The sequence below is a fragment of the Cryphonectria parasitica genome, assembly GCF_011745365.1.
Source record: "Cryphonectria parasitica EP155 unplaced genomic scaffold M406scaffold_2, whole genome shotgun sequence".
In the NCBI taxonomy this organism is placed as follows: domain Eukaryota; kingdom Fungi; phylum Ascomycota; class Sordariomycetes; order Diaporthales; family Cryphonectriaceae; genus Cryphonectria; species Cryphonectria parasitica.
This window is the reverse complement of record NW_024468910.1, coordinates 5,151,379-5,164,780: the sequence shown is the minus strand read 5'-3', so window position 1 is coordinate 5,164,780 and position 13,402 is coordinate 5,151,379. Positions and strand designations below refer to the sequence as shown.

The following is a 13,402-nucleotide window of genomic DNA, read 5'->3' as shown; positions in this document are numbered from 1 at the left end:
AAGAGAGGGACAGACATGTTGATGTTTCTTCTCTGCTAAACCACCAATCAGACATTGGGCATAGGATCGTGTTTTTCCTCCTCTGCTTTCTTCTCTGGATTGCCGCCCGGAATGAGGTTTGGCCCTCTTCTCATTGTGGTTTTATCTTTCCTTCCTTTGTAAAAGAAAAAGAAAAAAGAAAAGGACAAAAAAAAAACATGGCGTTTCAAGGATCTTCACTTTAGGGACCTGGGCTACTGTCAATGTTTTTTATGCTGACTTTGTCTCCTTCTCATCCCTACATGTCTTGGCCTTCTTATTTTTTTTCCCCCCTTCTTCTTGTGAACCACTTGATTATCTTACCTGCTGCTGAGGTGTGGTTGTGTATGGAGATTGGATAGCCAGAGCAAAAGTGAAATGAATCTTTTCGGCTCTGACCATGTACTACATCTTCTCCATTGCTCCCAACCCCCTCCAAACTTCGAAGCGAGATAAAAGAAAAAGAAAAAGAAGTTAAAACACCAATGTTTTGGGAGCATAGCCCTGAGAAATGTGTTTTGCCTCTCTATGGAAGTAGGGAAACCAGAGCACTTGGCAACAGCAAGAATAAAGTAAACGTCTTTTTCAAGATCTTGCAATTGCCCACTCCCCCCCATGTTCAACCTAGTCCATCGTGCAATTGACACTTGTTGTGTTGGGGGTTAGGTTGTGACCATTATCACCGCCTGCCGGTACTGCCATATTCACAGATAAGACATGGGAAAGGGAAAGATATTTCACTCGATTATCAAGTTGATGATTTTCTTTTTTTACTTCTTACTGACATTCTCTCATTTCCCATCTCCACTTTGTAAATTAGTTTTCTATTCTTCATTTTGTCTACCAGTCCCTCTTTCTCTCTATCTTGTCGAGGAAAACCCCGTCTTTACACCAACTCCATCTTCACCCCTCTCTTCCCCGTCGTCTCGTCCTTCTGATCACTAATCCGAACCCTCACCTTCTGGAACAGCTCCAGAGCCACCTCCCGCGACCCCGTAGTGGTAAGTCTGTACGTCTCGGCATCATAGGTAGCCGAAGGTTCGGGCTCAGCCAGGTCGCGCAGGCGGATGACGCTCTCGATGCCGAAACGCGGGACGAGCACCACGAAGCCGTTGCTAAAGATCTTCATGACGAAGCCGTCCTCCTCGGTGACTTTGCCGCGGACAGCCTGGCCGACGTAGTAAGCGATGCTAGCACGGCCGGCGAGCTGCGCGTTGCGGTGCCGCACGTTGATGTTCTTGCACACGGCCTCGAGACGGCCGCGGCTGCGGACCGACGGGGCGACGGGCTCGTACTCGATGGCGGCCGCCAGCTGCCTGTGGGCGACGAGGTCGGCGTACCGACGGATGGGGGAGGTGAAGTGTGTGTAGATCTCGGAGGCGAGACCGTAGTGGCGGAACTCGGGTTCCGACTGCGTGCCGGAGCAAAAGTACTCGGCCGACATCATGCAGCGCGTGGCCATGATACGCACGAGGGTGTTGAAGAAGGGCTCGTTCTGGTCAACGCAGCCGTCCAGGCTGTCGGCAAGGGCGCGGGACGAGTCGACGCGCAGCTCGAGGCCCTTCTTGACCTTGAGCTGGTTGGCGAGCTCGTCGAAGTTGGTCTTGGGCGGCGCGCCGTGGCGCCGGAGGATGGCGGTCTGCGGGAAGGCCTCGTAGATTCTTCGGGCGACAGACACGTTGGCGAGCAGCATGAACTCCTCGACCAGGGACATGGTCTCGAGGTGCTGCTTGGTCTTGATGTCGATTGGGTCCGATGTCTCGGATTCCATCTGTACTTTGACCTCAGGCGAGGACAGGCTCAAAGCGCCAGCGTCCATGCGCTTCTGTTTGAGCTTCTTGGATAGCATGAGCAGCGTCCGTATCCCCCTCGTGAGGTCGTCTTGCTGTGACTCGTCTTCGACCCTGAGCTGGGCCTCCTCGTAGCTAAACGCCTCCCGCGACTTGATGACGGACTTCGTAAACCGCACATTGACGATGTCCGCCTCAAGGTTCATCTCCCAGATGGCCGAGAATGCGTATCGCTCAACGTACGGCTTCAAAGAGCAGAGGTCCGTGCCGAGAAGCATCGGAAGCATGTCGATACGCTTGTCCACCAGGTAAACGGTTGTGCCGCGGATACTCGCCTCCGTGTCCATTGCGTTGTTGGGCTTGACAAAGTGGGACACATCAGCGATATGCACGCCCACCTCGAAATTGCCGTTGGGTAGTGCCCTCGCGTGCAGGGCATCGTCGATGTCCTGACAGCCGATGGGATCAATGCTGCAGATCAGGAGTTCGCGCAGGTCCTCCCTGTCCCTCCACCCCGGATCGTCCATGCTGGCTGGCACTTTCCAGTCGTGTCCCTCCTTAGGCAGACAGTCCAGCACAGTCTTGGGAAATGGTCGGTATTGCACGTCATACTCGAGCAGCAGGGCCTCCGTCTCGGCAGCCTTGGTCTCCATCTCACCCAGGGACCGCACCAGGTGACCCACGGGATGACGGGAGTCCCGGTCCCAGGCGTCCATGGTGACCAGGATCCTCTTCCCCAGAAGCTCGCTGACCTGGCGTGTGCGGAGTCGGATCTTTGGGATCTTCTTGTCCATAGGGATGAGGAAGACGGTATCCTGTCTCCTCCCCTGGGCAGAGGATGAGCTGACCGACGACTGGTCAATGTGGCCGACATATTGGCGCCAGTTGCGCTTGATGACGCCGACGACCTTTGCTGTGGGCTGTAGGTGGCCTTCGCCCGTCTTGCCCTGTGTCCTCTTCACCTCGTCCTGGAGGGCCTTCCTCTCCTTCTCCGAGATGATGAGGTCGTCGTCACCCTCTTCGGCATCTGCGTTCTCGTTCTTGGTGATGGTCTCCTCCTCGACGATTTGAGTCGACGGCTCCTTCCACTGATCCTTGGGCAGGACCTCGATGACCACGACATCGCCGTCCACAGCCCTGTTGATGTTCTCCCTGCCGAGGATGAGGAGCGCCTTAGGAAAGGCCGGCACTCGTATGGACCCCTCAAGGTAGTTATACGGGGAGACGTTGAAGACGCCCTGATGCAGAAGGCCACTCTTGACGCCCGTCATCATCTTGGACATGGACAAGTACTCTGGGTAGAGATGCTCGCCGGGCTTCCTGAGCCTGGTGACCTCGGCGGCCTGCGCCTCGGGAATCATATCCATCAGCTCATCCGCGTTCTCCAGACCACCCACGTACTCTGCAAGCGACGCAGCAGCAATACCCTCGGCCTTGGCCTTTCGGAGGTTGTCCCGGTCATTGCTCAGCATCACGATTGCTGGCAACCTCTTGGCCTTGGGGGCGGTCTGCTGGAGGTGCTCGGCATACCACTTCACAGCGCTGCGCACGGCGCGGTCGTTGCGGTCGTTGACGGTCTCGCCCTGATTCCGCGTGACGTACGTCTCGAGGCGGAACTCATTGAAGAAGACGTAGAAGCGCTTCTCGTCACTCTTGGTGAGCCCGATGAGCCGGTTGTAGAGCGGCAGGGAGCGGCCGCGCAGCTCCTCCAGCACGACCTGCAGCACGATGACGTCGTAAAAGGCCGACGACTGCTCGAAAAGGTCCATGGCAGTCAGGAAGGCGTTGGTATCGGGGACCAGGTAGTGTCCCTTTGGGTACGCCTTTGTGCCTGCTGGCTCCTTGGCGAGCACGAAGGGGGCGACTGTGTATGAAGGCAAGGATGATGAAGTGCCTTTTGTTAGCCACCTGTTGTTGTAGACGGACGCGTTGAAGAGGGGGGTTCACGCAGTTTTTTTTGTCTTACCTCTTCCAGCAGCATCTCGAGGCGCGTTCCTGAGGCAACTCGAGCACAAATTCGACGAGCATGGGATATCTGACCGCAGATACACCTCCCTCACGATCTTCTGAACCTTGCCGCTCTTGGTCGACCGCACATAGACCTTGCTCGAGATGTTGGATGCCAGAGGATCAGATCCTAGCGTCCTCTTGAGACTTGTCATGACTTCTTCTTCTTTATTATTGTGACCACTTTCGCGTTGATGCGAGTTGTTCTGTTGAGCAAGCTCAAAAGTTCGTCTTGCTGGTTTGGCCCGTCGTCTGGCATTGATGAGGTAACTCACTTGAAAATTTCTGCTTAGGTAATCATAACTGGAGTAGTACCTGCCGCCGTTCACTTGCACTCAAAGTACGACGGAAGGAACAACGGAAGGAACCTTTAGCATCAAACCACCTTGAAATTTACATTTGTGCCTTCCCTCACAGATTTTTCTCCTCTTTCTTCTTTGTTATACGCCAAATTGAAGTCATAATCACAGATCAATCACATCACCTGTCGAATTTCCACAACACGATCACTTACAATATCATCCAACACGGTCGCCAAATCACCAACGTAATAGTGTGGTACATACCAAAAGTACGTACCCTCTCCAGCGGCACCATTAGCAACAGGTACAGTACAGGAATCTGTCCTACCCCATGATGAGTTGCCATAGTACACACCGTCCCCAACCAAACACAAGAATACAACGCTCTTACCAGCACAATTACGCACATCACGATCCACACCCCCAGAATAAAATAATAATAATAAAAATTAAAAATTAATAAAAATACGGAAACCACCATATTCAGTGCAGCTAAACCACATCCCAGCTTCCGACTCGCCTAGACCTTCCCCTTTACCCAAGCAACGACACCCGAGCTGTGTGGCCTTCCAAAAAACCACCTCCCACCCATCAGCCCAATAGTAGACAGTCGGTAAGAGAAAGAAAGGAAAGACTAAGCATTGCCTAATCGTTAATACCAAACAAAAACACATCCATCACAACGGGGCTAGCAGACCGGCCGCCACCACTATCACCATCAACACCACCACTACGCTGGCCATCATCATGTCGAAGACCGACATGATATTCTCTAGACGACAATGAGAGATCCCATGACATATCACAAGACCCAGACCATCTGCGCAATACCCACCCCACATTATAAATTTACGAGTAATCCGCTTCATGTGGTTGTCTTTGTCTGTGGGGGGGGGTGTACAGGGGAGGAGGAGGAGGAGGACCAGGAGGAGCAACAAGAATGAATGGGGAAGGAAGGAAGAAGGCAAGGGAAAAAGGGGGCGGGGGGGGGGGGCGATTGGTTTCATTCTTTGCCTGCTGCTGATGGAGGTGAGTGAGCCCATGGGTGAGCAAATGCTGCGCAGACGGGAGCATCGGGCTGTCATCCTCTCGCCTATGGCCTGTGCCATTGGACTTGTCAATGTGTATGTATGTATATGTCTGTATATGTCTGTCTGTGTGTGTATGTGTGTGTGTGTGTGTGTGTGTGTGTGTGTGTGTGTGGGCACGCCTGTAGTGGTGGTGTGCGATGAAGATTGACCCCGGGATACCTCAACCACGTTTCTCATGGATCATGTCGTATGAGCAAAGTACTGTTGCCATTGGGTTCCACAAATCCCATACCACGATCCCAACCCGTGTCCAAAATCTAGCAGTAATAATTATATTACATATACGTGACTTGGGGGAAAGAGAGAAATCCAAGAGAAGAAGGACAAATACTGGGTTGCTCAGCAGTTGTCATACCCCTCAAAAGGGAACACTAGCCCGCTCTGGCTTGCTTCCTGTGTGAGGTCGGGTAACAGCAATCTGCACGGCACGTCCTGCTGCTGCTGCTCCTGCTTGCTGGTCCTGGTGCTGGTGCTGGTCATGGTCGCTTGCACATGTTGTGCGAGTCTGGGTACTGTACCTGCGGTCATGCTCACATCCCCTCCCATCCATCCATCCCATCATCATCGTCCATCCATCCATCCACACACCCCCCTTCCTCTTCCCACCCCACGCACCCACCAGCCAGCCAGCCAGCCAGCCAGTCAGTCAGCCAGTCAGTCAGCCAACCAGCCATCCAACTTCGCCTGGCCATTTCTTATGTACATTAGCATGTATACATAAACCACAACCACAATAGTAGTCCAGGTACTGGGCTTGACCTGGTCGGAAGCCCCTCCCAAGCAGCCCAATTCTTGGAAACCAAGGGGCGGCCTTTCTCCCCCACTCCCCATTCCCCATAGAAGTATTTCAGCGCACATGCCACCGCAAAATTCCCGGAGTCAAACCCGGCGGCACACAGTCAATATTCGACAAGGTGCAAGTTTAAACCCATAGCCCGTTTGGCTTGATTAATTGGACAGCACAGCAGTAATAGTACTGTGGAATTTCCCCTCTCGGCCAGGGCAGCCTAGGGTATGACTGACATGGGGCTGGATCCACCAGATATCATGCCCGTCAGCCCAAGAAAACAGCCCCAAAAGAGGGACTCCACACAGTCCTGAAACCTGACGCGTACGGGGCAGCGGGGTTCGAAAAGGCAGCAGCAACAAGAAGAAAACCACCGTGAGCGCCGGTGGCGAAAAAGAGAAGGTGACAAGCCAAGAAGAAGGAACGGAAAAAGAAAGAAAAAAAGAAGGAAAAAAGTCAAGAGAAAATAGAATAAAAAGAAAAAGAAGCCCTGCAGGTTTTCATGTGGGGGAGGCCAAGTTGGGCATTCCAAGACTTGGATTAGCAATCCGACCACTACTTTTAGCATCACGGCGTTGAACGGTGATAAGATAAGTTCCCGATGGGTAAACCTTTTTGGCTTGGGGTTGGGAAACACAAAACAAGAAAGCTCATGCCGTAGGGGGGGGGGGGATCGACGACGACTACTTGGGTGGGCCCCGCCGCGGCTCGAGGGTACCACAGTAGGCTTCTTCTCCTTCGAGGTGCGGGTAGCAAGGAGAGAGGGAGAGGGAGAAGAGAAAAGGAGGGACGGAAAGGAAAGACAGGGAGGGGGGGGGAAGAGAGGACGAGAGAGCACAGACACAAAGGTCGCGTGGTGAGGAAGGATGATGACAGGATCCACTGCCTGCAAGTTCCGCACGTCTTCCTGGCTGGTCTGAGCGCTTTCCAACGAGAGAACTCCACTGGTAGCTGCTCCACCGACAACGACATTTCGTCTTACTGCGTGACGAGTGATCCTTTCGTACTTTTTAGTTCCCTCGAGTAAACTTCAGCCCGTACTCGCGATCTGTACCGTGTGTACCATACTTTTCATCCTGTACCCTGTAGTCAGTGCCCCACAGTGTAACGTTGGAAAGAGGACCCAGAAAAAAATGATTGAAAATAAACCAAAAAAATATTAAAATAAAACAAAAAGAGGCACTTGACCTCAAAAGCCTTGCCCTAGTCCTTGCAGGGGAAAGAGAGGGAAGAAAGGGGGGGGGAAAAAGCAATGACTCTAACAAGCCATCAGCAGCAGCATCTCGTCGCCCTTGCTGCCGGCATGACCAAAGAACTGCACGCTTGACATCATCGGGGATGTGAGGGTTCCATCACGTCCGAGACAAGGACGGCCGCACCGCTTTTCAGTCAACTCGGTTTGGTTGGTGGGGTGTGTGTCTCTTGGAAGCAATCGGGTTATTAGGAAACCAGAGAAGAGATAGAGAGGAGAAGGGGAAAGAAAAGTCATACCCAGCAGCTCTTTCCCTCTTCCTTCATTCCAGCTTCCCAGAACGGAAACCAGCTCACCAATCTCGACGGCATGAGAAAAGAGCGCTGCTTGCCGCAGGGTGTGCTTGCACACGCCTCGGCGTGCTTCCTTGCAGGGCGCCTGCAGGTCAGCAAGGGTGTGAGGCATCTGACCTCCTTTCGGGCCCTCTTTGTGCGTCAGCGTACAGCGTTGCTGGGATTCAAGGAATCCTTGCGGTGGACACCACTTTTTTTTTCTTCTTTTCCCAGACACACGCCCCCCCCCCCCACCACCCGCATTCGCCTTTTCTCCTCGTGGCCCGATGTGCCTTTCTATTTCTCTCTCCCTTCTCTGTCTGTGCCGGACCACACCCTCCTTTCAGCTGCATGTAAGTGGGTGGTCTGTTTCGCGGTCGCGGATCCCTCGGGGTTGCAGTGCAGATGTGTCGTGTCGGCGTACTATGGTAGATTGCGAGCATATCTGCTCATCCACTCGTTGGATCTTGACTTGAAACCTTTGTCCCGTCTTGCCTCCCGGCCCCACCTTCATCTTCGGTAGAAAAGTGGTCTGAAGAAAGAGGGAAGGGGTGGGAAACCCATCGCAGCCCATGTCGGAAAATCGAGTGTGCTGTAGCCCAGACCCTCTCTCACCAATGGCAAATGACGGAGGTATGAACTCCAGTCGTCCCGACATGGTCTGTTAACAATGATCAATATTATGGCCCAAACCGGAGTCAGCCACTAATTTAGCCCGGTCCACGATATTGGTAAATAGCTAGCTCCGCCTGTCATCTTCTTCCCGTCTCCTGTCGTGGCCTGGACGCACGGCGGCGCGGGAAGACGAACACACCTGATGGGGTGCGACTTCACTAGGAGGAGAGGTCCATCCTGCGGTCCTACGTGACGTCGCACTATCCTCGCACTGCAGCAAAGCAGCAAGACGGGAACAGGAGCTCAGACCACTCGTGCGACGACGACACGGACCTGGGACCTAGCACCTCCGACTAATCGCAACTCAGGAAACTCGCCGGCGTTGCCACGCCATTGTGAACACAGTACGGAGGAGGTACAAGTGTGCGAGCTGGGCGGCGGGCAGATTGAATCAACAGCTGGGCCCGATATCTGCTGGAGCCCCCTGCCCTCCAAAAAGGCACAGAGTTCCTGCTTCTTGCGCAATAGAACCCGTTTCCGAGATCTCACTCTCCAGAAAGGGCCTGGAGCTTGTGGAAACCATCTTTCTTTGGGGGGGGGAGGGGGTGCTTTGTTAAGAGGCGCGGCATCGGGCCTCGTGGCCCGTGGTGTGTGGGCGGATGACTTACAGGATACATACATCGGATCTTGACACAGATGTGCTCCACCACACACGATCTTCAGCGGAAAAGCGTATAGAAGGATCGTGAAGGCCTGCAAGGGAAGGGGTGAATCAAGCTGGGGATCCCCAAGACGCAATGCGGGAAACAAGGGTGGGCTCCCGCTGGAGTGGCCTGCAACGCACACGCAACGAACAGGTCCCCATGCCCTGGCGCTGATTGATGGTGGTGGTGGTGGTGGTGGTGGCAGCAGTGGTTAGTAGTGGTTGGTAGCGGTGATGGTGGTGCCCCGGATCGTCATCGAGTTGGTGTGGTCACCGCCGCGGCCACCACCTTCGCCTCGCCGCTCTGAGGCTCTGCTTCTTGTCCTCTCTCTCAATTCCTCAGGCGATAAAAGCTTGGCAGCGTAGTGACCCTTCTGGACGATTGCGACGGGCCTAGAGTGGCTTGTCGCGGCTCAATCTTTCACTCTTCCGGTTTATAACACCGATAAGGCTCGGCTAGAGAATAACCTGAAAGTGCTCCGAAGCCACACCACGGTGCTGCTTCCGAATCGAGCTTGTACAACGCCTGCCTTCCCGAGAATTCGACGAGAGGTCGAGTCTGCGTTCGGCCCATGATTCGACGATTCGAGATTTGTGAAAGGCGTGAAAGTGCTTGGGACACATCAGCTGGACACGCTCCGCTGCGACGCTGCGAGGAGCCAATCAGGTCTTGTACCCTTGAGGGCCTGGCCAAGAGTCAAACCCCCTGCCGCCAAAGTCGCACACCCGTCTCAACTTTGGGGTACCTACGCGCCCAGGCCTAGTCCTGCACCTTTCCTTCACACCCTCTTCTTACTCATGCCTGAGTCAAAGCTCTTTCATGCTACACAACCTTCGTTACGCACCGCACAAAAGAGAGAAGTGGGGCGGGTGTGAGCAAGGGGTATGGACGGTGCCTCCACCTGCCGCTGCGTTCTATGCCCTCTTCGGCGCCGTTCTGGAACATAGCTCGGGATCTGCACAGTATTTTGCGAGGGACAGAGCTTATTGCACATGCTATCCGCTGACGGATGGTTTCTGTTGGGACGCCTGGTGCGATATGAATACAGGATGAAGACATGAACTTGGGTACTGTGTGTCCCCGAGAATCATCAAGCTGACGCCAAGGCTGTTAAGGCCCGCCATGAACTGCGCTATGCCTGACCAATCGAGAGGGTCAGATTCCATTGGCCTCGTTGAAATGGGTGATATGTCGAGTCTGTTAAGTTGATCTTTGCCGGCCGGCCGGACAGTGCTCCAGATACAGTATATCACCCTTGGGGCCGGCACTGTCGCCCTGCGTTTGTGCTGACTGTCCATGTCGGAGTGGTCTCAGCTTGCAGTGATAGTCTTCGACCAGGCCTCGACCTGGCGCTGATGGCGACGTCACGTCTGCCATCGTCAGCTGTTTTCTCAGCCGGTGCCAGCTCTGTTACCAGGGGTTAATGGCATCTAGTGAGTTGCTCACTGCCTTGGGGAGAGAATTTTCCGTAAAGAAAGCGTCGGCTCGTTCGAGGGTTACGGCTTCAGCTGTGGCGCGTCCTCCTTCCATCCTGGAGGCCGGGGTCATGACCGATCGCCACTAAGGGACAAAAAGTATTTTCTGCCCGTCGATCCGGTCAGCATCATCTACTGTAAGTGACCTGCAAGTGGAGCTTTGACGCCTCTTGTTCGTGGAGATGCCCGAGGGCTATCACAGACTTGTAGCCGAGCCCCCATCTGCTTCCATTGTTCTCAATGCACCAAAAACGTGTTGCACACACGTATACACATTTTATATACATGCAACCTGCTTGGTGAAGAGGCTGCCGGCAAACGTGGTCACGGATGTAACTGTCCATGGCTGCAGTCTGTGGCCACTTAGAGAACGCATGGGTGTCCCGTCCATGAGCCCGTGAACGGACATCTCGTGATGGGGGGTTGCGTGTGTGGGAACTTTGGCGCGGCTGGAACCTGGAAATCAGTACTAGTAGTCCATTATAGTACTCGGTAGCCCCTCTCGATCCGTTTCAGGGATGGGTGTGGCTTGGCTAACACGTCCGTACAATGCAGCCTTGCGAATGTACTGTGGTGAAGAGACTTGTGTGCTACCTACCCCTTCTAGCTAGAGCAAAACTCATCTATCACAGGCTTTGTACTCTTCTTCCTTCTTTTTTTCTTTTTTCTTTTTTGGAAAGGGGAGGGGGATCGGGATCGAGAGGTATCCAGGACGTATGTCCACACGCAGCTGGTGATTGTGCAGAAAGTGTCCTGCTGCCGGCGATGACCGCGGAATATAATGCGGCAGGCCACCAAAAAAAGAAAGAAAAAGAAAGAGAAAAAAAAAGAACAAGAAGAATAAGAAGAAGAAGAAGAGGGGGGAAACTGGTACTTTTTCGGCGCTTTTGTCTGTCTTGACCCTCTGTGCTGGATCTCTAGAGGAGAAATGGTCGCGTCCAAATCGGAGGGAATCAAGCTAGAGGAGGGCAGGCTTGTGGCAACTCCATCGATCCGCCGCGACACGCAGAGACAAAGATGCTAAATGTCATGGAAGTATTGCTGCGATCTGATGCCCCTCCCATGTCTCGCAAGGTAATCTTTTCCCGAGGCGGTCAAAGTTTTTGGGCTGCAGGCATAAAGCGCCAAGCACGGAGTACACGGAGCCTTCAGTAGCATCCGGACCTGAGCGGTATTCTGCTCGCCTGTACTTTTGGTCATGTCTCGTCTGATTACCACCATCTTGCCCTTGACACAAATCTAGAGGAGAGATGGAGCTGCGCCTCTGTGTCAACAAAAATTTTATCTCCGGGGGGGGGGGGGGGATGACGAGTCGTGAACCTGCATCTGGGACCAAGCGAGCTTAAGGCATGTAGAGGATCAGATCCGCCGTTGTATGATGCCCATGCCCTCGCATGCCACGATGGACTCGGTCGGGCGCGAAGTTAAAGTCCGGGCACGCGGGTTATTGCAGGACGTAGCTCGGTGGTGATCCACTACGCCGTGCGCCGTGCCGATGGGGTGATCAGACCCCGGACGGTTTAGAGACAGATGTACTGTGGCCCTGCTAGGGTGTGCATGACGGTGGCTGTAGGCTGAATTACAATGGTCGTACTCGTGGATGAAAAGGTCGGCAGGTCGGGCAGTCAGTCAAGCGGCAGCCCTGTCAAACTGTACTATGATATGCTCAGCACACATGTATAGTGAATGTGACCATGTAATTTTGAGGACCGCAGCTAGGGGCATCCAGGTCCTTGATGCGCATCTCGTAACGCAGATCGATGCGGCCGTCGTCGGTGAAGCCCCATCCAGACCACTGTCATGCACAAATCATCAAGGATCGGGTCGTAGCATGTACCATGATAGTTGTTGGACGCTCGAGAGCAGGCAAAACGTTGTCCGTGCGAGAAACTCGGGTTGTCGGCCAGTGTGATCCCGGTGAGGACTCTGGATCCCATTGGGCCAAGATGTAGCGAACAGCGGCAATGCGGATTGAATCCTTCAGCCCTGTACCATAAGTATTATGGTGGTATCTCTTCCCAGCCCAGGGCTCGCCACTCATGTTGTGCCCCAGGTGGTGGTGGGGAGGTTCCCAGCATTCATCTGACGGTACCCACGGTGGGCAGGGCATGCTGAGACGGCGGCTGCAGCAATAGGGCTCCCACGGCTATCGCGAGAACAGGGCGTGTCCGAGGTCTTGGAACGCAGCATGAGCCAAACAAAGAGAAAGGTGGCATGCATGGTAAGTGTTGACCTGACTTGACTCGACATGACTTGACGCTGAAAATGACCAAGGAGAGATCAAGAGGTGGGTCGAATTTGTTTTTGTGGTGCCTGTTGCCGCCTCGTTTCGTGGAGGGATCCGTCATGCACGGGCGCTTCACGTCGGATGGGAATTGACTTGACTGCATTCGATGGATCTTTGAAACGCCCTCCTGCAGGGCAGGGCAGCATGCAGCAGGAGGTGATGGTGTAGGAGGTACAGGAACACGAGAGGAGAATGGGAGGGAAAGCTCCCTCCTTCTTTTCTTGAGAAGAAAAGATATCATTGGTTGAAAAGGTTAGCACCTGCAATAAGCTCTGCGGCAAGTACGTACCGCCGAATAAGGAAGGCAGTCGTGAAATATGACAGACACTATTGTATAACATTGTGAGAGAGGAGCAGAAGGAGCCATGTACGTACCGAAGTACTCGGGTACCTTGGTACTACAGTACATGCTTACTGCACATAAGAAGAATAGTGCCTCCAGAGCGTCACGAGGTTGCTTCTTTCGGACAAGGGAAGTGACCCGTCACAGGGTGTATTTGCAGCTGGAGATGAACAATCAATGCTCCCAGCCAGGCCACGACTTAACGTTGCGTTGACAGCGGAAGAATGGTGCATGTTGTTACTTTTACTATTATTATTATTGTTATTTTAATTTAAAAAAAAAAAACCCCCCCAAACCAAAATCCTCTTTCTTTTGGTAGCATGATAGATAGGCTCCTTGTGGAAGGGCTCATGCGCGCACGGCCTTGTAGCTGATGATACATGTGCTTGACATCGTCTGCTGCCGTAATATTGAAGGCTACATATACTCTGGTCTATGGAATCACAAGTTGGCGATTCA

At 53.6% G+C, this 13,402-nt stretch overlaps 2 protein-coding genes across 2 annotated transcripts; both read right to left on the bottom strand.

Moving 5' to 3' along the window:
* Positions 1-904: 904 nt before the first annotated feature.
* M406DRAFT_75783 (uncharacterized protein) lies at positions 905-3,970 on the bottom strand (the record flags this gene model as incomplete). Its single annotated transcript, XM_040925899.1, has 2 exons — positions 905-3,672; positions 3,775-3,970. 2 exons carry the CDS (start codon positions 3,968-3,970, stop codon positions 905-907), a joined length of 2,964 nt encoding a protein of 987 aa, XP_040780260.1.
* Positions 3,971-5,239: 1,269 nt separating this feature from the next.
* On the bottom strand, positions 5,240-5,772 carry M406DRAFT_104730 (uncharacterized protein). The gene has a single exon (XM_040915115.1). It carries the CDS (start codon positions 5,752-5,754, stop codon positions 5,548-5,550), a length of 207 nt encoding a protein of 68 aa, XP_040780259.1. The 5' UTR covers positions 5,755-5,772; the 3' UTR covers positions 5,240-5,547.
* Between the last annotated feature and the right edge of the window lie 7,630 nt (positions 5,773-13,402).